Source organism: Ziziphus jujuba, chromosome 2 (genome assembly GCF_031755915.1).
Source record: "Ziziphus jujuba cultivar Dongzao chromosome 2, ASM3175591v1".
Lineage (NCBI taxonomy): Eukaryota > Viridiplantae > Streptophyta > Magnoliopsida > Rosales > Rhamnaceae > Ziziphus > Ziziphus jujuba.
In genome coordinates, this window is record NC_083380.1 from 2491671 (window position 1) to 2516250 (window position 24580).

The 24580-nt window shown below is 35.6% G+C and overlaps 4 protein-coding genes and 1 long non-coding RNA gene across 7 annotated transcripts; 2 read left to right on the top strand and 3 right to left on the bottom strand.

Annotated features, from left to right (window-relative positions):
- The first annotated feature begins 221 nt into the window (after window positions 1–221).
- On the top strand, window positions 222–3293 carry LOC107431450 (probable glycosyltransferase STELLO1). The gene is made up of 3 exons (XM_016042359.4): window positions 222–2233; window positions 2360–2486; window positions 2561–3293. Exons 1-3 carry the CDS (start codon window positions 543–545, stop codon window positions 3029–3031), a joined length of 2289 nt encoding a protein of 762 aa, XP_015897845.2. The 5' UTR covers window positions 222–542; the 3' UTR covers window positions 3032–3293.
- Window positions 3294–3394: 101 nt separating this feature from the next.
- LOC107435111 (alpha-N-acetylglucosaminidase) lies at window positions 3395–9651 on the bottom strand. Of its 2 annotated transcripts, XM_016046668.4 has the most exons (19): window positions 9303–9651; window positions 8917–8990; window positions 8543–8754; window positions 8268–8389; window positions 7843–7928; window positions 7676–7770; window positions 7469–7550; window positions 7144–7250; window positions 6993–7023; window positions 6721–6838; window positions 6192–6242; window positions 5920–6029; window positions 5675–5777; window positions 5361–5459; window positions 5091–5201; window positions 4709–4953; window positions 4328–4565; window positions 3856–3934; window positions 3395–3771 (listed from the first exon to the last, which is right to left on the bottom strand). In XM_016046668.4, exons 1-19 carry the CDS (start codon window positions 9510–9512, stop codon window positions 3536–3538), a joined length of 2409 nt encoding a protein of 802 aa, XP_015902154.3. In that variant the 5' UTR covers window positions 9513–9651; the 3' UTR covers window positions 3395–3535. The 2 variants fall into 2 exon arrangements, with proteins under 2 accessions (XP_015902154.3, XP_048330353.2); XM_048474396.2 differs by lacking the exon at window positions 9303–9651 and having other exon boundaries at window positions 8543–8795; window positions 8917–8976.
- Window positions 9652–10001: 350 nt separating this feature from the next.
- On the top strand, window positions 10002–14499 carry LOC107431460 (notchless protein homolog). Of its 2 annotated transcripts, none has more exons than XM_016046670.4 (13): window positions 10002–10350; window positions 10439–10520; window positions 10689–10778; window positions 10953–11078; window positions 11342–11469; window positions 11666–11865; window positions 12248–12311; window positions 12421–12531; window positions 12817–12954; window positions 13316–13458; window positions 13539–13593; window positions 13838–13911; window positions 14029–14499. In XM_016046670.4, the coding sequence occupies exons 1-12, from the start codon at window positions 10195–10197 to the stop codon at window positions 13880–13882; spliced, it is 1338 nt and encodes a 445-aa protein (XP_015902156.3). In that variant the 5' UTR covers window positions 10002–10194; the 3' UTR covers window positions 13883–13911; window positions 14029–14499. The 2 variants fall into 2 exon arrangements, with proteins under 2 accessions (XP_015902156.3, XP_015897856.2); XM_016042370.4 differs by having other exon boundaries at window positions 10004–10350; window positions 13855–13911.
- A 4740-nt stretch (window positions 14500–19239) lies between these two features.
- Window positions 19240–20329, bottom strand: LOC112493390 (uncharacterized). The gene is made up of 2 exons (XR_009635822.1): window positions 20183–20329; window positions 19240–19412 (listed from the first exon to the last, which is right to left on the bottom strand). It is a non-coding gene; the product is annotated as an uncharacterized LOC112493390 (long non-coding RNA).
- Window positions 20330–20346: 17 nt separating this feature from the next.
- On the bottom strand, window positions 20347–24479 carry LOC132800542 (putative disease resistance protein RGA4). The gene is made up of 3 exons (XM_060814480.1): window positions 21711–24479; window positions 20630–21617; window positions 20347–20453 (listed from the first exon to the last, which is right to left on the bottom strand). The coding sequence occupies exons 1-3, from the start codon at window positions 24477–24479 to the stop codon at window positions 20347–20349; spliced, it is 3864 nt and encodes a 1287-aa protein (XP_060670463.1).
- Window positions 24480–24580: the final 101 nt, after the last annotated feature.

Here is a 24580-nt window from a genome sequence, read left to right on the forward strand (position 1 = left end):
TATAAACAATTTATAGTTTAATAAATAAATATGTGAAGGAAGAAAAATTTAAATACACTTTGGTTAAACTACTCCACTAATAATATTTGTACTCATGTACTTAAATTATGTATAAATAATTAAATAATATAATGTATTAGCAACAAAAATTAAATAAAATATGAATTACAGTTGTATGATGACCGACGAAGGAAGCGTATTAGTGTAATGGTGTTGGTTAGACTAGATTAGATCAGATTAGAGTAGATTAGTCCTTGTGAGATTCTTTGTACGAGTGAAGTCACTGCTTTAGTTCATTTTGTCGGCGAATCATTCACCAAATTAACTAAAAACGAAAACAAAACAAAAGCAAAAACTTTGACTCGTCAGACATGTGGCGCTGAGTTTACAGTCAAGCGGGAGCAGCTCAGCTTTTGTCAGCTTCGGTTCTGCAACATAGTTCTATCGGAAAAGAAGAAGCTCAAACTCATCATTCCCCAACCTTAATTTTAAAAAACCATTCGAAAAACAAGATCGTTGAAAGAGGGTAGTTTTGGATCCAAATGTTGGTTCAAAACCCCCCAACAACGCCAAAACCCCATCAAAAATCTTCGCAAACGCACCTCGCCGATAACTTTCCTCGGCCAAAACCCATCACTTTACCAAAATGGGTCTCCATCAATCTATTCAAAATCACAACTTTTTCAATCTTGACACTCACCATTGCAGCCCTTTTCTTTCTACACAGCTCCAGTGACTCCAGCTCTACTTTTCTCTGCTTCAATTCCAGACCCAAGAAACGCAGCCCCGTTGAATTGCCGAAAATCAGCTTCAAGTCAATCAAACCCATTTCGGATAAGTCATCTGTTTATGCTTCATTTCGCTCAGAACGGTGGATTGTTGTCTCGGTTTCGGATTATCCATCCGATTCGCTTCAAAAGCTGGTCAAAATCAGAGGGTGGCAAGTCCTTGCAATAGGGAATTCGAAGACCCCTTCGGATTGGAAACTCAAAGGGGTGATTTTTCTGTCTTTGGAGGAGCAAGCTAATCTGGGTTTTAGAGTTTTAGATCACCTTCCTTATGATTCTTACCTGAGGAAGAGTGTTGGGTACCTTTTTGCTATCCAACACGGTGCAAAACTGATTTTTGATGCTGACGATCGTGGGGAAGTGATTGGTGGTGATCTTGGGAAGCATTTTGATCTGAAACTGTCTAATGTGGATGTAATGCAGGAGAGGATTTTGCAGTATAATCGTCAGAATGTCAATAGAAGTGTTTTGAATCCATATGTTCATTTTGGGCAGCGCTCGGTTTGGCCTAGAGGATTGCCTTTAGAAAATGTTGGTGAAGTTGCTCATGAAGAATACTATACTGAAGTATTTGGTGGAATGCAATACATTCAGCAAGGTATATCTAATGGCTTACCTGATGTGGATTCAGTTTTTTACTTCACTAGAAAGTTGGATTCAGAAGCATTTGATATAAGGTTTGATGAGCATGCTCCAAAAGTTTCTTTACCACAAGGTATAATGGCGCCATTGAATTCTTTCAATACACTGTTTCATTCCAATGCATTTTGGGCTTTGATGCTTCCAGTTTCAGTTAGTTCAATGGCTTCTGATGTCTTGAGGGGTTACTGGGCACAGAGGCTTTTATGGGAAGTAGGTGGTCATGTCGTGGTTTATCCTCCAACAGTACATAGAGATGATAAAATTGAATCATACCCATTTGTAGAAGAGAAGGATCTTCATGTGAATGTAGGCAGGTTAATTACATTCTTGGCTTCATGGCGATCTAATAAGCATCTGTTCTTCAAGAAAATTTTGGATTTGAGTTATTCATTGGCAGTTGAAGGGTTTTGGACTGAGAAAGATTTGAAGTTTACTGCAGCTTGGCTTGAAGACTTGCTTTCTGTTGGATACATTCAGCCAAAGCTTAAGGCAATAGAGTTGGATCGGCCAAGACCAGCCGCAAATCATGCAGATCGGAGGGAGTTTTTCCCTCAGAAACTTCCTTCTGTGCATCTCGGGGTTAAGGAATCAGAGACGGTGAATTATGAGATTGGGAGCTTGGTTCGGTGGAAAAAGAATTTTGGTAATGTTGTGCTAATCATGTATGTAGATGGGCCTGTTGAAGGAACCGCTTTGAAATGGAGGTTGCTCTATGGCAGGATATTTAAAACTGTGGTGATTTTGTCTGGGAAAGCTAATGCAGATTTATCTGTGGAACAAGCTCCAAAGGACCAAGTATATAAGTTAGTATATCACAATTTCTTTGTTGTTTCCACTTCCTTTGGTGCACATATTCAATGTTTTCTTCAAAGTTGACATTTTTCACTGGTCTGATTTTGATTTTCCTGGTGTTATAAAATGTAATGCAGGTATCTTCCCAAGATATTCAACAGTTTCACTAGTTCCGGCGGATTCTTGTTTCTGCAGGGCGATACGATTCTCAATTACTGGAATTTAATGCAAGCAGACAAGTCTAAGCTGTGGATCACTAATAAGGTAATGCAAATCTCTAGCACAAAAGTCCGGGTTCTAAACTAGCAGAGACTGATATTTTCTTTTACCTCTTTTAGGTGTCTCAATCTTGGACTACACTCTCAATTAACGGTGACAATTCCGAATGGAATTCAAAACAAGCTGACATGGTTAAAAAAGTTGTCAGTTCTATGCCAGTTCACTTGCAGGTCAGCTACAAGGAGAATAGCAAAGAAAAGAGTCTCACTGTCTGCAGTTCAGAGGTGTTCTATATTCCACGACTCTTTGTGGGAGATTTTGTAGATCTTGTTGGTCTTGTGGATAATTTCGGAATCCATCACACGGTTGCAGTGCCTATGTTTTTCATGGCGATGGATTCGGCCCTTAAATTCGACTCTGTGCTCTCTAAAATGATCTATAAGCCAAAAGAAACGACTGATAAGCCTTCAAACTTTTACTCTGCACAAGTACCAGCTGTTCATCCATGGACTGTTTCCAATGAGGCTGATTTCATGGAACTGATGAGAGTCATGGCTGCAGGGGATCCCCTCCTAATGGATCTGGTTTAAATTCAGCGCAGATGTCGGCAGCTGGACTTGGTAGAAAAGTACATAGAATACTTTTGTCAACATTGGTAATTACCATTTCTTTTTCTTTACAAGTTTTCAAATTCATCTTGGAGGGGATGCCAATATTTTGTGTTTCCATTATGTAGTTCTTTTAGATTTCTTTAGCTGTTTGATTCATTCAATGAAAATGTAAATCCCTCTAGATGGTATGTAAAACTTTTGAACTTTTTTAGTTATGGCCGCTCTATTTCGTCTTTCAAAACTGCTCAACTTCTTTATTTTGATGGAGAAGTAATATATGAAGTTTGATCAAGATTTTGCTCTTTATTTCATATAATTTGCTAATTAAATTCATGACCAAACTAAAACGAAGAGTAAAAGTTATCCTCAGAATTTGAAAGAGTTCTCAGAGTAAGACTATTTGAATAAAAAGGGAAAAAAAGTTCGACTAGTTTTACAGCATAGCAGACAAATCGCTAATCTTATCAACAAACCCACCGGTTTTTATCCAAAATATTTTTTAAACAACGATTTAGAAATCGCCAATGCATCTCCCTTGGCTTTCACGGGGTAAATTTCTGTACCATTTTGCCAATTATTTGAAAATTTTATCCAGTCTTTTCTCCATTCCTCCAACTTGAAACTCTCATTTTCTTTCAAGCTTTTGGACAAGGAGTCAAAATAGGTTGAAGCTCGCGGTAGATAGTAGCTTTCCAACAACCCACTCCAGAACTTATTTGCTGATAACAACAAAGACAAATAATATGTTAAAACAATGTCAAAGCCTCAAGGAACAATTATAAAAACTGTATTTTAAACATTACCATAATCATGAAGCGTGCTCTGCGTAGTTTTTGTGGTATCGAACCACATTGTCACTTGTGTTTTTGCATTCCACTCGTACTGAAAGAGAGAATAAAACATTTAATCAACAAATTTCAATATATCTTTTCTTGCACATAGACATGAAAAATTGAGAAGACAACATCAAAGAAAATTATTCACTTTTATAGCCAACTTGTAAATTGACATAACCCAAAAAAAAACTTACTTGTAAGTGTCATCTATATGGATGATGTGGTGAAAGGCACCTCTTATAATCAAATGCTTAACCATTATTTTCTAAAGCCCACATATTTTACTTTGACATTGCACAAAAGTATGATATTGTGTAACCATCACATGTAAGTTCTTCTCCGAGTAACCATTACATGTAAGTTTTTTCTCTTTCTTACTTCCCTAGTGAGAAAATTATCATATGCTCAAAATGTTAACTCAAAGAGGGAATATTCTAACCTGTTTCCTATCATTAGGATTGACTGCTAGCTTTTTTGCACTTTCAAGCCACGTTCCAAGTAAATAATTATCATCAGAAGCAAGAAGTAGTTCGATATCCTTTATAAGTTGGATAAATTTTGTGCTATATAGGCTAAAAGCTTTTTCATCCTTCTGTTGAAAAGCAGTCACTGCGTCCAGATATACTTGGTTTGCTAGCTTTGATAGCACTTGCCTTGTTAAGTCAACCAAGTCATATCTGTCATAATGTCAGTCAGAGTAAGCATTGAGCTTATATATGTGTATGTTATGTGTTGAATTTCAAAACAGGAGTTTGCACTGTAAAAGAGAAGAAGACTAACTTAGTGAAATAAAGACATTAGGTTTGCCAGTTTTATTTACCTATATGTGAGACTTCCAGCTAGATCATTACCTGCATCGATAAATAGCTTTAAACTATTGATCACCTCCGCTGTAGAATACCATAAATGGGACTTAGGCAGCTCCGAGCTAGTTTCTCCAAGTAAAACTCTTCTTCCACCTAGTGTGGAGATAATTTTCATCCAGTTTTCTTTTGAATTGTTAGCTTTGGGATTTTGTTGCGGATTCCAATCTGGAAATTTTACTATAAAGTCTATGTTATGGTCCTGCAACAAGTTAGAAAGCAGCATCAAAGCACCAAACACAGAAAATGAAATTGTTTTGTAGGACAACACTAAGCACTTCTTCACTTCCAAGGCTTATGTTTCAAAGGAAAAAAAATCATGGAATTGTAAAAACATACAGCGATTCCATCAGTGCAATTGTAAATTGTGTGATGAAGAATTTCCCAAGCTGCCTCAACTTGATGAACTGCTTTACCATAGCGTCTATCGGAATAGGTTTTCAGCCATTCCTTCAAAATCAATGGTATCGAGCAATCATAAAAAATAATCATCACAAATGTTCGTAAATCCTATTTATAAAAGCTAATTCCTAAAACTACTAATAGGAGTTTTCTTGCTAACATGGAAAATGGCAGAGGGAACAGAGCTAGAAAACAGAGTTCACTTACCTGAACTTGAACCTTTTCACTGCGAAATGCCATTTCAGACATTAATTCATAAACGACAGGGTTTTGCTCTATTCCTTCCATGCACATGCCAACACCAACCTATTATGGTATTATGAAGTAATTACCAAGTGTTTTTACATTAAGAAAGTAAAAAGATGTAATGTCTCACAATGTAAAGGTACCAAAATTTATTTATTATTTTCACATCCTAATCTTGGTAATAAAAGCAAAACAATGTCAGTTATATCGTGTATAATGAATGAACTGGCAAGAGGATTCTTCTTTCACGGTTAAGGCTGACAAATTCTACATACCATGGTAGAATTTTTACTGACACGAGCATCAACTGGACCTGTAGCAATTGCATCCAAGATGCCATACATTTCAAGATTTCCGCCGAAGTTATGCAAGAGACACCTGAAGTGCATTAAAATTTGATCAAGTTTCAAGGAAAAATTTGGAACCATTCTGGAAATAGAACATGAAACAAGAAATATCTTGATGATTGAACATCTTACGAAAATGTAAATAGCAGTTGATCGATAATGGAGTCAATTACCACACATAAGGAGTGCCGTAAAATTGTGATGATGATTCCCATATTGGATGAACATCAGCAAATAGATCAAGAACTATCATTTTCCCAAATGGAATAGAATGTAAAAGTGCCTGCACAAGTCAACAACTTGAAATTGATCAATAAAAGTTAAAAGAAGGGAAGAAAAATACAGTCCCATGCATGTTTCAATGCTCTAAGCTACAAAGAACAACTTAAGAAAACTAAATGTCAAGTTTTATATCATCTAATGCTGTGTGTATATATATACATACTTTCATCTGAGGTGGCTTCCAGAAAGAAGAATCTGAATAGAAGAGCCAACCCTGCAAAATTATATAACTGTCAGCAAGAAATGATTTGAAATATGCGAGAACAACTAAAACCCCCCCAAAAATTGACGAGAAAACTTGACTAACACCACATTATAACAGGACCATGCACAATTTAGACGCTGAAAAACGAGGGAATTTCATATATGAGGGAATTTCATATATGATGAAGAAAAGTCATTACAGATGCTTCATGCACATGTGCAATAAAGACCCAAGATTTGAGCCATCTGTTTTGAACTAAGTTTTAAACCATTGGTTTAGGACCTAATGTCTATTTGGTCCTGTTTGAATCCTACTAAACCCCATTCATGTTACTGTTCTGTTATTTTTTATTTTTGGTGTAAGACTCGTTTTCTTGCCTGCTATAGAACAGATGGTAGAATTAGTAAATGTTAAATTTTATTTCGAACAGACATCAGAACTATAAAAAATGGGGAAGAAGGTGGTTTAAAAGAATTGAGAACTATACTTGCATTAACCAAACAGCATCTTTATCTCCTTCTGACATTGCTTTGTACACAGCAGCTCCAAGTGATGAGATATATTCTGGATCACTGGCAGGTGGAGCATTTTCATTGAATGTATCACTGCATTGAACATCATATCATGTGTTTCAGCCATTGATCTAAGCCAGATTGAACAATATTTGAGAAAAATATATCGGAATAGACAGAAAGATGCATGTGGACAGAATAGTTACGGTTAACTAGCAACAGTATTATTTCATAAGAAGGAATTTACCAGTTATAGATGTCAGTCACATCCCCATATTCTGTACTTTTACATATACAACACAAAACAATGGAAATTAGTCAGCACTCAGAATATAAAATGGGATATTTGGAAACCTCATAGATAAACCTTTTGATATCATATTTGATACAATACACACCTTGAACTTGTTGCTTAATAAAAGCTGCCCCAATTTCAATAAATAAAGGATCAGAAGGATCAAGAAGGTAAGTACAACACCAGCGAGGATCACCATCAACAGTGCCCCTGAATTAAAATAAGAAATGGAAAAAACTCAACATCTAGATATAGTAGTTCATTGACTTGATGTATAGACTGAAAATCATGCCGTGAAATAAGAACCAAATGTGACATTTCTAAAGAGTTTATTAAGGTACATGAATTCAATGAACACCTCAAGATTTAACTTGAGGAATGCATCAAGCAATGGCTTATTGTATTAATGAACAAGCACTTTATGATACCAGTCACCAAGTCTAGTTATGTTGGCTGAAGGATGAATCTTCTTTAAAGCTGCTGGAACATTTCCAGAGAATGCTGGCAGCACTGAAACAAAGTAGAGATCAACCACATCATTAAAAGACCAATTTACACAGATCTTGTCGAGCATCAAAGATATATGGAAGTTGATGATGGGAAATTGTAATTTTTACATCAGAATTCACGATTACCTGGAGTCATGCCAAGTTCTAGCATCCTTAACAGTATCTGTTTCTGCAAAATTAATTGTTGATCCAGCCAAGCTTGTGATAATGGTCCGCCCCAACTACAATAAGATATATATTATGTTATAAGCATATGATAAAAACAAATGAGTGGCTAATTCACCTTTACTTACGCGTGTAAGTTTCCCATACGAGCCCATGCAAGAAAGGCAGGTCCACCAAAGAAATCATTCAAATCTTCCTTGCTAATATTAAATCCCTACAGGCCAAAGAAAAAAGGACATGGTAAGGCCAACAGTGCTGCTGCACTTGGAAGTCAAAAACTTACAGATTATGAAATTGGCTGAAAAATTATAAATTATTTATGTCATGACGTAATATCTTTTAAAGGGCCACAAACAACCACCAAATTATCCACTTTAACAGTTAATATTGATAAAAGTTAAGAGCAACACGAATATCTTTATGGCCATTGGACAATTCATGGAGACTTAAGGATTATGATTTTCCAAAAGTTAAACAATGTAAATGGGAGACAAACGATGAAGCATAGTAATAGTTAGGATATTTAGCAATATAATCATCAATTATTGTTCACCATGAAAACTTTCTGCCAAATCGTTTCTTGCCCTGTGAATGCTAAAGGCAGATTAATCCCCTGAAGTGCCATCCAATCTATCTCTTTCTCCCATCTTCCCCAGTCCCACCAAACATATGAATCTGCAAAGATATCGTGCATATTACATTTTGTTTCAATCTTTCTTCGCTTTCTAAAAGAATGTCATCATATTTTTTGTGATTATATATTATAGTCATTGATCTAAACTGTTGTATAGTAATTCATAATCACACCAGTTTAAAGGGAATACTCACAACTAGACGTAACAACATTTTGGTAATAGTTCCATGGAACTGGCCTTTGAATTATCACTCCCTCATCTTTAACAAGAGGCAGAGAACCAGGATGTGGGATGGAAGCAATCTGAATACCACCAGTCTTGTCCCAAGAAATATGAGCACCACACCAGTACTTTAAATACCAATGGAGGCCAGATGCCAGTTCAACTGCTGTGGTCCCTCTTACTCTGAAAGAAATATATATCATTTGTTACTCGTCCAAGACATTCTGATTGCAACCAAACAAACATATACATAAAGAAGTGAACATTGCCAGAAAAGTTTGTTCAAAGAATGTAAGAGAGAGCTATTAAATATAGTCTCAGACAAGATTAAAAAAAATAACATACAGTATATCTGGCCCTTGCTGGCCTGAAAGGTTGTAGTTGTTTAACAGAAAGCAACTTTTTCCTCCACAAACATCCTGAAATGTGAAAGCAAGATGGTCAGCTTGATCTTAACCAGATAGATAGTATGGAAAGTGGAATTGTCACAAAAATCAAACTGTTAAAGCTAACTACTTTATTTATTTTAATCTATTCCAAAGCTTTGCTAGCACAAAAAAGGCATCAAAGAGATGAAACCCAAATGAAAATTTGATAAATCAAGCATAACATAACACTGAATGCGGCAAATTGAAGACACACAAATCAACAAGCAGTGATAAAACACCAAACAGAAGTTATCCAGAAGAACTAAAAGTAAAACATTTAATAAAAAAAGGAACTAACTCTACCTTGGAGACAATCTTCAATCGGAAAGAGTTCAAATGGGTAGGAAGCAATCTCTTAAGAACACCTTTAGCTGCAGCTTCTTGAACTGAAGCAGATGATCTTTTGGAGTCTAACCGCCGAAGCAAAGCCTTAATTGCCTCTCGTTCAGATAGAGCTATTATGGGTACCAGTAAGAGAATCAAAATGAAAAACAGGGTCTTGGAATTAAACATGGTTTTAGATTTTGGAAGGGGTGGCACTCTGGTTTTTGCTTCAGTGGATGATTAACGGCTCAATTTTATAAATATCATTTCCTGATGTAGAAGTGTCCTTCAAAACAAAAAGAGTCAATATTTAGCCGGCAGTGTTTTCTACCACTTAGAGCTTGCGAATCCTTCCTTTTATCTTTTCCATATATAATTTTTCGAACTAATTTTTTATTTTTTAAAGAAAAAAGAAAAACCCCATAGGGAAAAAAAACTGTTAAACAGCCAACTTAACAGAGCAACCAAACCAAACCAATCCAGTTCGGTTTCTGAAACGGGTTAATTTCGGGTTATAAAATACCCGATTCAAATCGAAAATTCACAGAATATTGCATATAATGCAACACGTGGTGTTTTCTCACTGGAGGTCTATGAATTGCGATGCACTCTCAACACATTGGATCAAAGAGAGAAACACAAACCTGTTTGCCTGGTTCTCTCCCTGCGCCTCCTCTCTGTCCACTTTCCCTCCAGTCTATACTTTTATCTTCCCCGGCTTCTTTAAACCCTGATTTCTATAACCACAAACGCTAAAAAGTCACAATTTTGGTACTTGCCCAAGTTCAAAAACCCATAAAACCAAAAGTCTCTGAAGCGTAAAATTGAGTCTTTGACAGCCGAAAGCGCGTAAGTACTCAGTACAGTTGCTATGGAGGTGGAAGCGCCGCGGCAGACTGAGATGGTCAACAACGTCATGTGCCTTCTGGTTGACCCAGAAGGGAATTCATTAGGACCTTCTATGTACCTTCCACAAAACGCAGGCCCTCAACAGCTTCAACAAATCGTTAATAAGCTTCTTAATAATGTAAAGCTTCTTAACCTCTGCTCTGTTTGTTTGTTGTGAGAATGTCTATCTAATCAATTTACAAAGTTTTCATTTTGGGTTTGTCCAGGAGGAGAAGTTACCATATTCTTTCTATATATCAGATCAGGAGCTTCTTGTGCCGCTTGCAACTTACTTGGAGAAAAACAAAGGTGGGTTTAGTTTAATTCCATTGTTGGAATGGAGGGGAAAAATTTTCATATGATGATTTTCTTAACTCTTTAATGTCGTAAAGTTTTGAACTTTTTATTGTTTGGTTCAATTTCCTGATGATTTTTTTTTTTTTTTTTCCTTCTTCTTTTGGGTTGACAAACTTGCAGTTTCTGTGGAGAAGGTACTCTCAGTTGTTTATCAACCACAAGCTGTTTTCAGAATCCGCCCAGTTAATCGTTGCTCAGCAACAATTGCAGGTATTGAATTTCAGCTTTCTCATGGACATGTCATTGTAATGAATCTGTAACTAGATAAATTCCACTGAGCCAGTTATTATATTTTATATGATAATTATGCTTTATTATCTTCTGGTTTGCAAGAGATTATTTAGATGATTCTCTTCAATAGTGTATGTTGGTTTTGCACTGCAGGTCATACGGAAGCTGTACTTTCAGTTGCCTTTAGTCCTGATGGTCGCCAGTTGGCTACTGGTTCCGGTGATACCACTGTTAGACTTTGGGATCTTAATACCCAGACACCATCATTCACATGTACAGGTTTGAAATCTGGAACTCATTGCATTTTTTTACTGTTTACTGTCTACACATAGCTTTGATGTTATATACCAAATAAAGGAAAAGAAAAACGAAAAACTTGTATAACAAGCAAAACTTTTCTGTTGTAAATCATTTGGCTTTTCGTTTCTTACTTTTAATAATTTGGACTTTTGATTTTTCATATAATTTTTGTTGTGCATTTTCAGTTTTCTTATCATCAGTCTTCCTATCATTTTATTGACCATAAATCTTATGTTATGCAGGACACAAAAATTGGGTTCTTTCTATTGCATGGTCACCCGATGGTAAGCATCTTGTAAGTGGAAGTATGGCTGGAGAACTTCAAAGTTGGGATCCACAGACAGGGAAGCCATTAGGCAATCCACTTGTTGTAAAGTCTCTGCACTTGATGCAACTAGAGTTTGCTTCTTTTTTATTTTTTTGGATTTGCACTCTTTGAATGTATCACTCTGTTGTTGACTGAACCAATTAGCTAAGTTATCTGAATTAATCTTGTATTGGACAAATTGTCAGTCAAGTAATTAAAGTTTTGTACAACTAACATTTTGTAATCTATTATTTCTTAGGGCCACAAAAAATGGATAACTGGAATATCTTGGGAACCAGTCCACCTGAATGCTCCATGTCGACGCTTTGTAAGTGCTAGCAAAGATGGGGATGCACGCATATGGGACGTTTCATTGAGGAGATGTGTTATATGTCTTAGTGGTCACACACTTGCAGTGACTTGTGTCAAATGGGGTGGAGATGGAATGATTTATACTGGGTATATATATTTTTCTAAAGCCATTCCTGTTATGATAAACATTTGTTATTGTTAACCATGCTCAATATTTTTATGTCAACTCAAATATAAAGAAGCAAATTTTTTTTTTTTTTTTTTTTTGGGAATATCATGAAGATGCCATATCTCTAACTGTTGGCATCCAATTTTAACTGTATTTTCATCCTTTGGGGACAGCGAAAATCCAGTGAAAGGTGATTGAATTTCGTACATTCAATGGGGATAATTTTGAGATTAAACTGCATGCCTAAATGGATATTCCCAGCTCTACTTATTATTTTTTGCAAGCTTTATTGCTACTAAATTTACAATGTGGCTCTAGTGTGGTTCAAGTTCATGTGCAATATCTTCTCCTAAATTGCAGCTCCCAGGATTGTACAATAAAAGTTTGGGAAACTACACAGGGGAAGCTCATTCGTGAATTGAAGGTGAGTTCACTCACTGTTTTCTCTAGTTACAACCAAAGATTGCATGAATTGAAGGTAAGTGTATGCATATTTTTGTGATATTCACTTGTTCCATGTGATATTTCTCAAGGGCCATGGGCATTGGGTTAACTCTCTTGCATTGAGCACTGAATATGTTCTTCGTACTGGGGCTTTTGATCACACTGGTAAACAGTATTCATCTCCAGAGGAAATGAAACAGGTAATTTCTTTTACTGGTCAAGTAGCTGCTTCTTTATACCTTAAAAATGCATATCCTTATCAATGATGCAACCAGGCCATTACTAGAGGTCTTCTGGTGTTAGTTTCACCGATAAAATTCTCCCCTCTTAAATAAAACATGAAAGATACTTTTTCTATATGGGTTACTTCTTCCTATTTAGTACCCATAATCTCCCACCTTTGTTGCTAAATAGTTGGAATTTCCTGGTTCTTTCAATCGTTGCTATGGAATATGGTAATTAATTATTATTGTAATTAAATTTAGGTTGCTTTGGAAAGGTACAACAAAATGAAGGGAAATTCCCCTGAAAGGCTGGTTTCTGGATCTGATGATTTTACAATGTTCCTATGGGAGCCTTTTGTGAGTAAACATCCTAAAACTCGCATGACGGGTCATCAACAGGTATAAGTTCTGTATTGTTTTTATACTTTTTAATTGTAATCCTAGTTGTTGATCATTGTTTGTTGAGTCATGCAACATTATTTGCCTTTTGGTCTTGATATATATTGTTTTAAGGGAATAAACTTGCCTGTCCTATTAGTGGCTTTGTTCTCTGTTATATTTTCATTTAGCAGTCAGCTTATTTAAGATTATAGAGTTATTCATACAATGTCAGCTTTAATTTGTACCCTGATTGTGGTTATTTTCTGATTGAGATACTTATGTTTATATTAAGGGAATCCTTTAAAGGTATCATATGAAGTTGCACAGATTGGTTTTCCAAGTTACCATAAATGAAGTTTGAATGTGTTTCTTGCTACAGCTAGTAAATCATGTGTATTTTTCACCTGATGGACAATGGATTGCAAGCGCTTCATTTGATAAATCTGTCAAGTTATGGAATGGTACTACAGGAAAATTTGTTGCTGCCTTTAGGGGCCATGTTGGTCCTGTTTACCAGATTAGGTATATATCGATTCTATAAATTCTGTTGCTCGAGTACTTATTTTCTATGGCTAATCATTATGTTGCATGTTGTATAACAGCTGGTCTGCAGACAGTAGGCTTCTTTTAAGTGGAAGCAAGGACACCACGCTGAAGGTAAATTTGGTACAATCATACAGATTATTAGATTTTCTTATGGAACACAGTTCACTTCAAAATTGGTGTGCTTTTCAAATTTCAGCAAAAAGAAAATATCATGCATGATCCCCTAAAAATAAAAAAATGTTCTGCATGACAGACATGTTGAACCTCATTTTGATGCTATTATATGCTGCTCTAACTTGGTTGTACGTCTTATATATTTCAATGCTTGATTTCCTTAATTGGACCTTGGTTGAAGTTGCTTTGTTCATCTAGGTTTGGGACGTCAGGACAAAGAAATTGAAACAAGATCTTCCAGGTCATGCAGATGAGGTAAGTTTTCCTTCAAGTTAGAAAGAATAACTTTGAAGCACATAACTTGTCGCATTAATGACATATAATCTGAATTCTGAAGTCTGATTTGATTTTTTTTTAATTAAAAAAAAAAAGGTTTTTGCTGTTGATTGGAGCCCAGATGGTGAAAAGGTAGCTTCTGGTGGTAAGGATAGAGTGCTGAAGTTGTGGATGGGATAGATTTATTAGAAGGAGACAGAAGTAAGCATGAAGTTTCTGGATGATATGGAAACGAATTATATTATCTAAGTTTGGCTTCAAATGATTTATTACGAAGTGCGAAGAAGCCTATAGCCAAGGTGATAATGTGTGAGAATGGGAAGAATCAGTTAAAACAGTGGTTGGTAGAAAGCATAAATCTTTTTAGCCTGAAATGTGAGCACATTGGAAAATTACATTAGGAAAGTTTTGATCTTTTTGTACTGAGAAAAAAAAAAAAAAAAAAAAGATAGTCTCAACTTGATTCGGTATTACTTTTTATGTGTATTGAACCTTCACTATAATGTTATGGCTTTGAACTCACGGTAAAGTAATTGTTATATATCATGCAAAAATTAAAGGTTTCTACTCCCTTACGTAATGCTATTTGTTGATTGCGAAAGGATCATATGGTATTTACATTTATTTGAAATGGCAAACAAGGAAGCAAAAAAATACAAAATATAAAATAAAATAAAATGAATTGTGATGTTTTCAACCTCGAAGAATATTGATAAAAACGGAGTTTAATTTGAAAGTTGTATTACTATTTATTTTCTTCTAATTATTATAATAAATTGATATTCAATACTCATGATTCCATTTCTGCTGAATACAAACATGTTTGGTTTGGATGGTCTATTTTAATTGATGATGATATGGGTTGAACGATCTTTTTATAAATTGAAAAATTGTAAGCTGAGGTTTAACCTGGTGGTCAGGTGATCTTAAAAGGTGTCCCTGGTCTTAGGTTCAATTACGGGCATCCATGCATCAAGAGCATCTCTAAATTTGTGGAATTGATTAAAGAATATGAGGTATTTCAAAATACCTCTGTTTTTGGTTCAACTAGTAAAAGGTTAAAGAGAACAATTTATTTATTTATTTACTTGTATATTCATATATATAAAGAACCACACCGTAAAATTTTCGCATATATATATATATATATATATATATATATATATATATATATATATATATATATATATATATATATATATATATATAGATAGAGGTATAGTTCGGATCTATGCACATTTCAAAAATTAGTAAATGTCTGATAAGGGTTGATTAAAAGATGAGCCATTAGAAAAAGAAAACATTGCAAGCTTAGATTTGCCAAAATCTTGTAGCCTAGTGGTCAAGTTACCTATAAGAGTTCTTTAATCCAGGTTCAAGCGTGGGCACCATATATAATTAATTATTTATTTATTTGAAACTAGGATGGGAGCCTGTCTGACTCTATATATGTATCCTATCATGAGGTATTTTGTTTCAATTTAAAAATAGGTCAAAGAGAAAAAACTTTTTCTAAGGAAAATAGGTAATATTGATGAGGATGAGATGAAAATTTGCCTATAATCTTGCAGCCTTGTGGTCCAAGTGACCTGAAAAGGGTCTTATTGATCCTGAGTTCCAGTGTACGGGCATGCATGCATGCATGCATGTATATTCCCAAAGGGGCCTGAAGTTTAAAATTATGAGGTCTTTCGAACTACCTCTCTTTCTGCTTCAATTACCACAAGTAAAAGAAAAGCAATTTTTTTTTTCTTTTTTTTAATGTAAGGCAAAATACTACATAAGATTTCATTATTTACAAGACAAATATAAAATCCACAAGGGTGTATAATATGCTGATATTTTGAACAAAATGAAAAAGAAAACTCATAGATTAAGAAAGATAATAGGGTTCGGAGGGCCACAAGCCTAATTCAAGGATTGATGTAGATTCATTTCTTTTACTCATTTCAAAACAGTCCTATAAAGGATAAGAATAGCAAGATTGGACTTGCCTGATGTCTTGTATCCTTGTGGTAAATTATCCCGAAAAAGGTCTCTTTGATCCTGGCTTCCAACGAGGGCATTCCAAAATGAACACCTCCTAAAAAAATGAGGTATTTCAATATACCTCTGCTATTGGTTCAGACAAACCCAGGGTCAGGCTACATACTGATGAGATTCTATAGCAGTTTATGGGCTAGGCACAACATTTGATAGTCATGCTCTATATTAATATATTTACATAAGTTCAAAAGAATAACAAAGAAGGAATAATTTTCAACTTGAATCACTGTTACTTTTCATAATGCTATTAATTTTTTTTTTTTTGGAGTAATATTCAAAATGCTATTAGTTGATTATGAATAGATCATCTGGTGCTGACATTTACTTGAAATGAATAACAAAGAAAGAAAACATTACAAAAATTAAAAGTTTTTCAACCTTAAAGAATATTGACAAAAGGAAAGTCTACTTTTGGAATTTGTGCAACTTGTTTTATTCTTTTCAAATTATTTTACCAGATTTATCGAATAATGATGATTCCATTTCTGCTGAATATGAATATGTTTGCTTTAGAAGGTTTGTTGCATGTTTTAAATTTAAACATCCAAAAGAATGGTGACGGTGGATCTTTTATGAAATACCTCTGTTTTTTGTTCAACTAGTAAAAGGTCAAAGAGAGAATAATTTATTTTACACACACACACACATACATATTTTTGGTATTTTTGGGCACTGTGCTCATTTCAAAAATTAGTAAATGTCTAGTATGAATTATTAGAAAAAGAAAAATAGCAAACTTAAGATTGCCAACTTCTTGTAGCCTTGTGTTCATGTTACCTGAAAGGTTCCTTCGATCCAGGTTCCAGTATTGGCACCAAATATACAGAGAGAGAGAGTGTGAAACATGTCTTACCTATCATGAGGTATTTTAAAATACCTCTGTTTTTGTTTTTATCACAAAAAATATAAATTTAAGCATGAGATGGAACAAGCCATATTATCAGATGTAACTTGAAAAGCAATTTTCGCCACATCTTTCAGCGCAACCTGAAAAGGAGTTTTTGGTCCTAGGTTCAAGTGTGTGCATCCATTCACCACACAAAAACCCTAAATTCTTGATAGAAGAGGTTAAATTTAAAAATAGGTTAAAGAGAAACAAACCTACAAATAGGTCAAAGTTAAACAAACTTAAAATTTCATCCATTTTTTGAATTATTATTGTTATTATTATTATTTTTATCCTAATTGTAAAAGGTCAAAGAGAAACAAGTACTCCTAAGGAAATAGTGGTAATATTGAAGAGGATAAGCACAAATAAGAAAAATTGCAAATTAAGGTTTGCTTGTACTATTGTAGCCTTGTGGTTAAATGACCTGAAAAGCGTCTTTTTGATCCTGGGTTCAAGTGTATGGGCATGCAAGCAGAAGCAGATTTCCCAAACTCCTTTCCTAAATCCTTTCAAGTTATGAGGTATTCCAAAATACCTTTGTTTTTGCTTCAATTACTAAAAGTCAAAAGAAAAACAATATAAGATTTAATCATTTAGAAAACAAATATATAATCCACAAGAGTGTGTAACATGCTGATATTAATGTAGCCAAATCAAGGATTAATGTAGATTCATTTGTTCTTTCCAAAGGAGCTTCAATTCCTAAAAATCAAAAGAAAAACAATATAAGATTTAATCATTTAGAAAACAAATATATAATCCACAAGTGTGTCCAACACGCTGATATTTTCATCCATATAAGGGTGTGTAACATGCTGATATTTTTATCCATATGCTAGAACAAAATGAAAGTGAAAACTCATAAGATCAAGAAAGAAGGTATAGTTCAGTGGGGCACAAGCCAAATCCAAGGATTAATGTAGATTCATTTGTTCTTTCCAAAGGAGTCCTATAAAAGATCAGAATTGCAAGATTGGTCTTGCCTGACGTCTTTTATCCTTGTGGTAACCTTTGATCCTGGATTCCAAGTGTCAGCATTGCAAAGAGACATGAGGCAAGTATAGAGTGCTGTAGTTGTGGATAGGATAGATTTTACCAGAAGGAGACAGAAGTACAGAATGTAAGTTTGGCTTCAAAGTATATGTTATGATGTGAGAAAGAAAAATATATCCCAGGTGATAATATGATAGGAGAATCAGTTCAAACTGTGGTTGGTAGAATAGAAAAGTATTTTTGGCCTTGGGATTTTACTGTTGACTTAATTTACAATCGAAACTGATCAACTACTGTCACGTTTTCTTTGTGGATATCACACACGTGAACTTGACATAAGCATAAAAAAAGAAACAAGAGTTTTCCTGGAAGAGAAGTTGGAATGTGGATATCATGAATTGAAATTTGCCTCCACGAATGTCCATCAATATTCTTCGGATGATCTTCATTTCTCATTCAGGAGTGAATCATAAGGTCAGGCATACTGCTGAGGCTCTTGCAGTGGATTAAAAACCTTTTTTTTCCCTCCCCAAATTTTTGATAAGGAAATGTCTCAGAGCATGTTTTAACTCTTAAGCCTCGGGAATGTTCTGTGCTCAACCTCTGCATCATAATATTGAAAGCCTTGTTAAACTCACAAAAATGTTGGATGAAGAATACCACTGACATGAGATTCTCTGTATGTGATGATTAGCTAGGGGCTGATAATTGACTTGCATACCTATAGAAATGTGAGGAATGTGAGCATTCCCTGAGGAAACCAACCCAAAAGCTACGAGCAATCTTAAGCCAATCACCGTCCTTTTGACTCTGGCATTCTTTCATGGAATGATGAAATTTCTGGCATGAGTCACATAAAAAATAATAAGTTTTTATATGAAAAACAAGCTCAAAGGCTTATATGTGAGAAATAATTATGAGCAGAATGCAATCGCAAAAAGCTAATGAAAACCAATTGTATGGTTACCATTTGAATGCTTGGATCCACCAGCATAACATTACTTTAGTACCGTTGACATTAAGTTTCATTCTTTTTATGCAACTTTTGATGTGGTAACAGACTGAAAAATCTCACCAACATGGTTTTAGTTATTAAAAAAAAAATAAAAATAAAAATAAAATAAAAAGAAAAAAAATAAAAAATAAAAAACATGTAAAACACAATGAAACTTGATGGAGCCACAAACTGAAACCAGTGGATGAGTTACCATTTGTTTGGGCCAGTTACACCAGCAGTGTTGGACCTGCAAAATGCTTTTCAGTAACAAATCTCCTGCATCAAAGATGCTTATTGCATCAAGATCCGTGTTTCCTCCATGTAACTTGGTCAAGCTTCAATCATCTACTTGAGCAAGAAGCCAAACAGAGTCCTAGGCATCGTGGTTCACACTTGAACTTGATTGAGGAAGAAACCTAAAGCAAGGTCTTTCTTAGAAGATAGGTTGGCATGTTTTTCATAAGTTTCCTCCATGAATGTGCACCAATCTTCTGATGATCCTCATTCTTTCCATTTCAGGAGTGAATAGTAAGGTCATGCGTACAGCTGAGATTCCTGCAGTGTATTAACAAAGTGTTTTGGGAAGCTCGGCATATTATCAAATTACAGGAGGCATGATGATATAACCATTATGATATTGTTCAATTGTTATCACAATTTCTTCTTTGTTGCTTGGCATTATGGAACCAGGAGAATAGCTTTAATTTTTATCTATCACTAAAGACTAGTTTGTATATTTCCAATATATTTTATATGTTTCCAACAAGTCTCTTCCAATATATGTTTTATGTTTCCAACAAGTCTCAGATATTAAAAGTGAAACAGAGAATAAATATTTCAGTAATCGTAAGGACAGAAAATAGAAGATAAACCATACAGTAATCATTCTCTTAACAAGTACTAAATAAGATATTGGCATATTTCACATTACCAAAACCACAAGTAAGAAGAATACCCAAAAAAAATAAAATAAAAAAATTTGAAAAAGACCAACAACACAAGTGAAAAGAGCAGTCATTCAGTTTTTTTTTGCTTCGCTTTTTTGACAATATAAACTCCACAATAGTCAGTAGCAAAATTTACTACAATTAGTAAATTTTTTTCATGTTATTCTCATCAAACTCCCACTTGAAATAGGCACAAACCAAAAGCTGTACTATCATTGGAAGCAAAATTTACAGTGTTGTTTCACATGCAACAGTGAATTGTAGGGTCATGCATACAGCTGAGTCGACCAGCAGTGTATATTAAGAAAGGATTTTAAGCAACTTTGCACATAATCAAATTAAAGGAGACATAGTAATAATTGCCAACATGTTGCTTACTTGTTTAACAATTTTTATATGAAGAGTTATCCGAGCATGATCCAAGTGTTAAAGCCTTGAGAGTGTGCTTTGCTAAACTTCTGCAACAAATTATAGAAAATTTAGTTAAATTGTCCAAAAATCTGGATTCCTCCGTAAAGAAGGATATGACAATGCAAATAAAATTAGCCGTGATTGTTAATATATGTAATAACAAGGGAATGATAATTGATTTTCCCATTGTAACAAATTGGAGTAATGTGAACCATCTCTGAAAAAACCAACCCAAAAGCTGTAAGCAATTTTAAACAAATCATAACCAATTATCATCTGTTCAACTTTTGGCATTCTTTCATGGAGTGATGTAAATTATTAAGTTTATGTTTGAAAAAGAAGAAGACAATGCACGCATGCATGATGGATGGATGGATGGAAAAAGACCCCTACTTTAAAATTATATTTACATACCTGAAGAAGAAGTGGATGGTTCTTGTGGAAGATTAATCCTTTCACCATTTATATACAACCATGGGATGTGAGAAACCTTATGGCAATCCTCTCCTGTTTCCCTTTCACATCTTTGCTTTAAGATTGGATCACAATCTCTAATAGAAAGTTCTTCCAAATACGTGAGCTGACGCATTCCTTCAGGAAGCGATGTCAATTTGTTGCACCCGGAAATATAAAGCTCTCGAAGTGATTTGAGGTTGCCGATCCATTCCGGAATACCCACCAAACTCTTACACGATTCCCATGAAAGTTCTTGGAGGGAGGTAAGTTGCTGTAGCCCGTCAGGGAGAGTTTCCAGTGGTGGAAAATATCCAATATCAAGTGATTGCAAAGAGGTGAGCTGACGCATTCCTTCAGGAAGCGATGTCAATTTGTTGGACCCGGTAATACGAAGCCTTCGTAGTGATTTGAGGTTGCCGATCCATTCCGGAATACCCACCAAACTCTCACATGCATACAATATAAGTTTTTGGAGGGAACTAAGTTGCTGTAGCCCATCAGGGAGAGTTTCCAGTTCTGGCAAGCCTCCAATACAAAGTTCTTGTAAAGAGGTGAGCTGACGCATTCCTTCAGGGGGCGATGCCAATTTGTTGGACCCCTTAATATTAAGCTCTCGAAGTGATTTGTGGTTGCCGATCGATTCCGGAATATGCACCAAACCCTTGCACTCTGCCAATGTAAGCATCTCGAGGGAGGTAAGTTGTTGAAGCCCGTCAGGGAGAGTTTCCAGTTGTGGAAGACCATTGAACTCGAGATCATGAAGGCTTTGAAGAGCTTGCCACATATTTCCATCCCCACCGTCTCCGTATATGTCAACCTCATGGCAACTGGTAATCTCTAGTTCTTGAAGAGAGGTGAGATGTTGAAAAGCAGGTAATAAGGTCTTTAAATTTGGACAATGCCGGATACGCAGCTTCTTGAGAGAAGTAAGGCTGCAGGTTAACACCTCTGGGAGAGATTGTAGACTCTCAATCCCTCTAATATAGAGAAAAGTCAACTTTGAGAGAGGAGAGAAAGAATCCATCATCTTCATCTTCACCTGCTGTGTTCGTTGGAAAGTCTTCAACATATAATTATCAGTCAACTCAAGTTTTCCTTCCAGACAGGGGTAAAGTGGCATATTGGAAGTCAACTGGGGGCAATGGCTGATAGTTAATTGAGAAAGACATTCAAATGGAGGTATATCTTCTTCTTCTTCTTCACTAACATCCTTCCACCATCCCTTTAGATTGGGTAAGTCATCAAACTCAAGCCTTTGTAAGGTAGACAATAGCGGTACTGACATCACATTACTGTTTGAAATATACTCCAAGGAAGACAACCACCCCAACCTCAATGATTTGAGACAGGGGAGTTGACTCAGTGGCGACACATTTTTTATTTTCTTACAACTATATAAGACCAATCTGTCAAGTGCTGCAAGCGAGGAAAACCAACTTGCAAGTCTAATGCCGGCGCTGTAACCAATTATATATAATTTCTTAAGATTTGGGTGTGGTTGCAAGCTTTCCAACGTAATTTCATAATCCTCAGCCTCGGACGTTGCCTCAACATTGTCATCATTATCATTGCTTAGATTTAACCATTTTAACGCTAAGGCATGAAGATGTTGTTTTTCCTTCAACTTTGCATCCTTATATTCTTCACTCGCATCTTTTCCATGTTTCAAGTTTGTTATGTGCAACTCTCCTCTCAAGTCGTTGAGTTCCATTAATTCATTAAGCCCACCCACGCACACCTGACCTTGATTATGCCGCTTATTGGTCGGACCCACGCCCTTCTCATTCACTACGAACTCTTTTAAAGTCACAAGATTACTCAATTGTCCCAGCCCACGAGGCATATGAGTCAACCCCCAACATCCGTCATTCTCAAGATGCCTAAGATTCAGTAGCTTCTTAAAGTCTGTTGGAAATTCTACTAAACCACTGCAATCTGACAGTTTCAATGTCTGCAAATTCTGCAGCTTGGTAATTGAATTTGGTAGTGTCTTGATATCCCTATTCCCAGAAAGATCAAGATACCTTAAATGCTTCAACTTACCAATAGAATTGGGCACTTTCTTAAGCCTATGCTGATGAAGATCTAATGTACGCAGGACCTTTAAACGTAAAACAACATCCCAACTTACTGACATTTCTAAATCCCATGATAGTTGAGGATAAAGAATTGTTCGAATCCTATTTTTGCTAGGGAAAATAGTTGGAAACCGACCTGATGGATCGAAAACAAAATCGATAGATACATGCCGAGTTCTTCCATCGATATTTTCTCCAACAGAATGCAATGTAGCACACTCGGTTCCTGCTACTTGTACTGCAAGATCATGCATGAGGTCATGCATTTTGCAAGATATTATATCACCAAAATCATTTTCTGTTACTTCTTGAAAGAAAGATCTCCAAAGTAAATCCTTAAAATACTCATAGCCCACCTTCTCCAAAGATTGAACTGGAATTGATGGCTTAATAAATCCTTGTGCCATCCACAGTTTTATTAACATGTCAACTTTAATTTCACAATCTTTTGGAAATATACTACAATAAGCAAAACAATGTTTCAAATGTGATGGGAGGTTATCATAACTAAGTTTGAGTGTGGGTAAAATATCATTTTCATTTTGAGGTATCCTTGAAAATTCCATTTCAAGGTAAGAGGACCATTCTGTTTCTGGTATGGAATATAACATGCTTCCAATTGTCCTAATAGCAAGAGGAATACCTCCACACTTGTCCACAATTTCCATTGCAGTTTTTGCAGTGTTGGAGTTGTTTGGCTCTTGCCCAAGCTTGAAAGCCACATTTTTAAATAAAGACCAGGAATTATCTTTATTTAAAATCCCCAACATATATGGTTCCGTTCTAGTAATCTCTGCAACTACTTTACTACGAGTGGTTATCATTATTCTACTCCCCTTTGCACCATTTGACAATAAGTTTTTTAAGTCTCTCCATAATTGTTGATCATCATTCCAAACATCATCAAGCACAAGAAAATATCGCCTTCCATTTATTTCCTCTTGCAGTTGCTTTCGCAATTGATCCATCTCGAGATCCCCTGGACTCTTATCAGTAGCAGATTTAATAATTTTCTCAACCAGTGACTTCAACTGAAAATCTTCTGAGACACACACCCACATTTTCAACTCAAAATTTTTTCCAACCTCCTCATCATGAAAGATAAGTTGAGCAAGTGTGGTTTTTCCTAAACCTCCCAAACCCACTATTGGCAAAACTGACACATTCTCTTCAACCTTGGGATCTAACAAAAGGTCTAGTATGGCCTTTCTATCACTCTCCCTCCCAACAACTTCTTTTTTAGGTATGTAAGAGTGAGTTTGGTCCCTAGCTCTAAGGACAACTCTAGACTCCTCATGGCGCTCCTCCAAATGCAAGTTGGTGCGATTCTTACTAATCGCAGCTAGCCTATCATTGATGTCTTTTATTTTATGAGCCCTGGTGCGACGAAACAAAAGTTGGTTGGAGGATGAGAAGAAAGTGCTTACCTTCTTGCCCACATTAGTTCCACTCATCAGTTGTCGCCGCAAAGCTTCAGTGGAGACATCATCCATAAAGTCATCAGCCTCGTAAACAACATCTTCAAGCTCCTTGAGCCAGTTGCTGACCTGGCGGTTATGGTTCTTCTTCTCCTCAGCATCAAGAAGTACATCTCTGATTGTTGAAATGGTTTTTTCAAGTCCAGAAAGCTCCTTCGTTACACCCCAGATGGATCCAATCTCTTGCACAGCTGCAGAAGCTATGTTTTCAATGATCTTCTGTGCAATCCCAAAGAGGATTGAATCTGCCATTGTGAACTGTTTGGGACGTAGGAAAGCAGGTTAATGTGTGGTTTGTAATTTTAGTTTTTGGGCTGGAAAGTCTAAAAAGTTATGTTGCGGTAGAGAATATA

What these genes read in the sequence shown, in the direction of transcription:
- LOC107435111 (XM_016046668.4), bottom strand. Translation starts at nt 9,512, where the DNA reads ATGTTTAATTCCAAGACCCTGTTTTTCATTTTGATTCTCTTACTGGTA. An exon ending in CGTATGGGAAACTTACACGC is followed by an intron (nt 7,771 to 7,842) that starts GTAAGTAAAGGT and finishes ATCTTATTGTAG; the next exon opens with TTGGGGCGGACCATTATCAC. An exon ending in GAGCACGCTTCATGATTATG is followed by an intron (nt 3,772 to 3,855) that starts GTAATGTTTAAA and finishes TGTTGTTATCAG; the next exon opens with CAAATAAGTTCTGGAGTGGG.
- LOC107431450 (XM_016042359.4), top strand. Translation starts at nt 543, where the DNA reads ATGTTGGTTCAAAACCCCCCAACAACGCCAAAACCCCATCAAAAATCT. An exon ending in CCAAAGGACCAAGTATATAA is followed by an intron (nt 2,234 to 2,359) that starts GTTAGTATATCA and finishes AATGTAATGCAG; the next exon opens with GTATCTTCCCAAGATATTCA. An exon ending in AGCTGTGGATCACTAATAAG is followed by an intron (nt 2,487 to 2,560) that starts GTAATGCAAATC and finishes TACCTCTTTTAG; the next exon opens with GTGTCTCAATCTTGGACTAC.
- LOC132800542 (XM_060814480.1), bottom strand. Translation starts at nt 24,479, where the DNA reads ATGGCAGATTCAATCCTCTTTGGGATTGCACAGAAGATCATTGAAAAC. An exon ending in CTTTCCAACGAACACAGCAG is followed by an intron (nt 21,618 to 21,710) that starts GTGAAGATGAAG and finishes TCTCTCCCAGAG; the next exon opens with GTGTTAACCTGCAGCCTTAC. An exon ending in ACCATCCACTTCTTCTTCAG is followed by an intron (nt 20,454 to 20,629) that starts GTATGTAAATAT and finishes AATTGCTTACAG; the next exon opens with CTTTTGGGTTGGTTTTTTCA.
- LOC107431460 (XM_016042370.4), top strand. Translation starts at nt 10,195, where the DNA reads ATGGAGGTGGAAGCGCCGCGGCAGACTGAGATGGTCAACAACGTCATG. An exon ending in CTCCAGAGGAAATGAAACAG is followed by an intron (nt 12,532 to 12,816) that starts GTAATTTCTTTT and finishes AATTAAATTTAG; the next exon opens with GTTGCTTTGGAAAGGTACAA. An exon ending in GCATGACGGGTCATCAACAG is followed by an intron (nt 12,955 to 13,315) that starts GTATAAGTTCTG and finishes TTCTTGCTACAG; the next exon opens with CTAGTAAATCATGTGTATTT.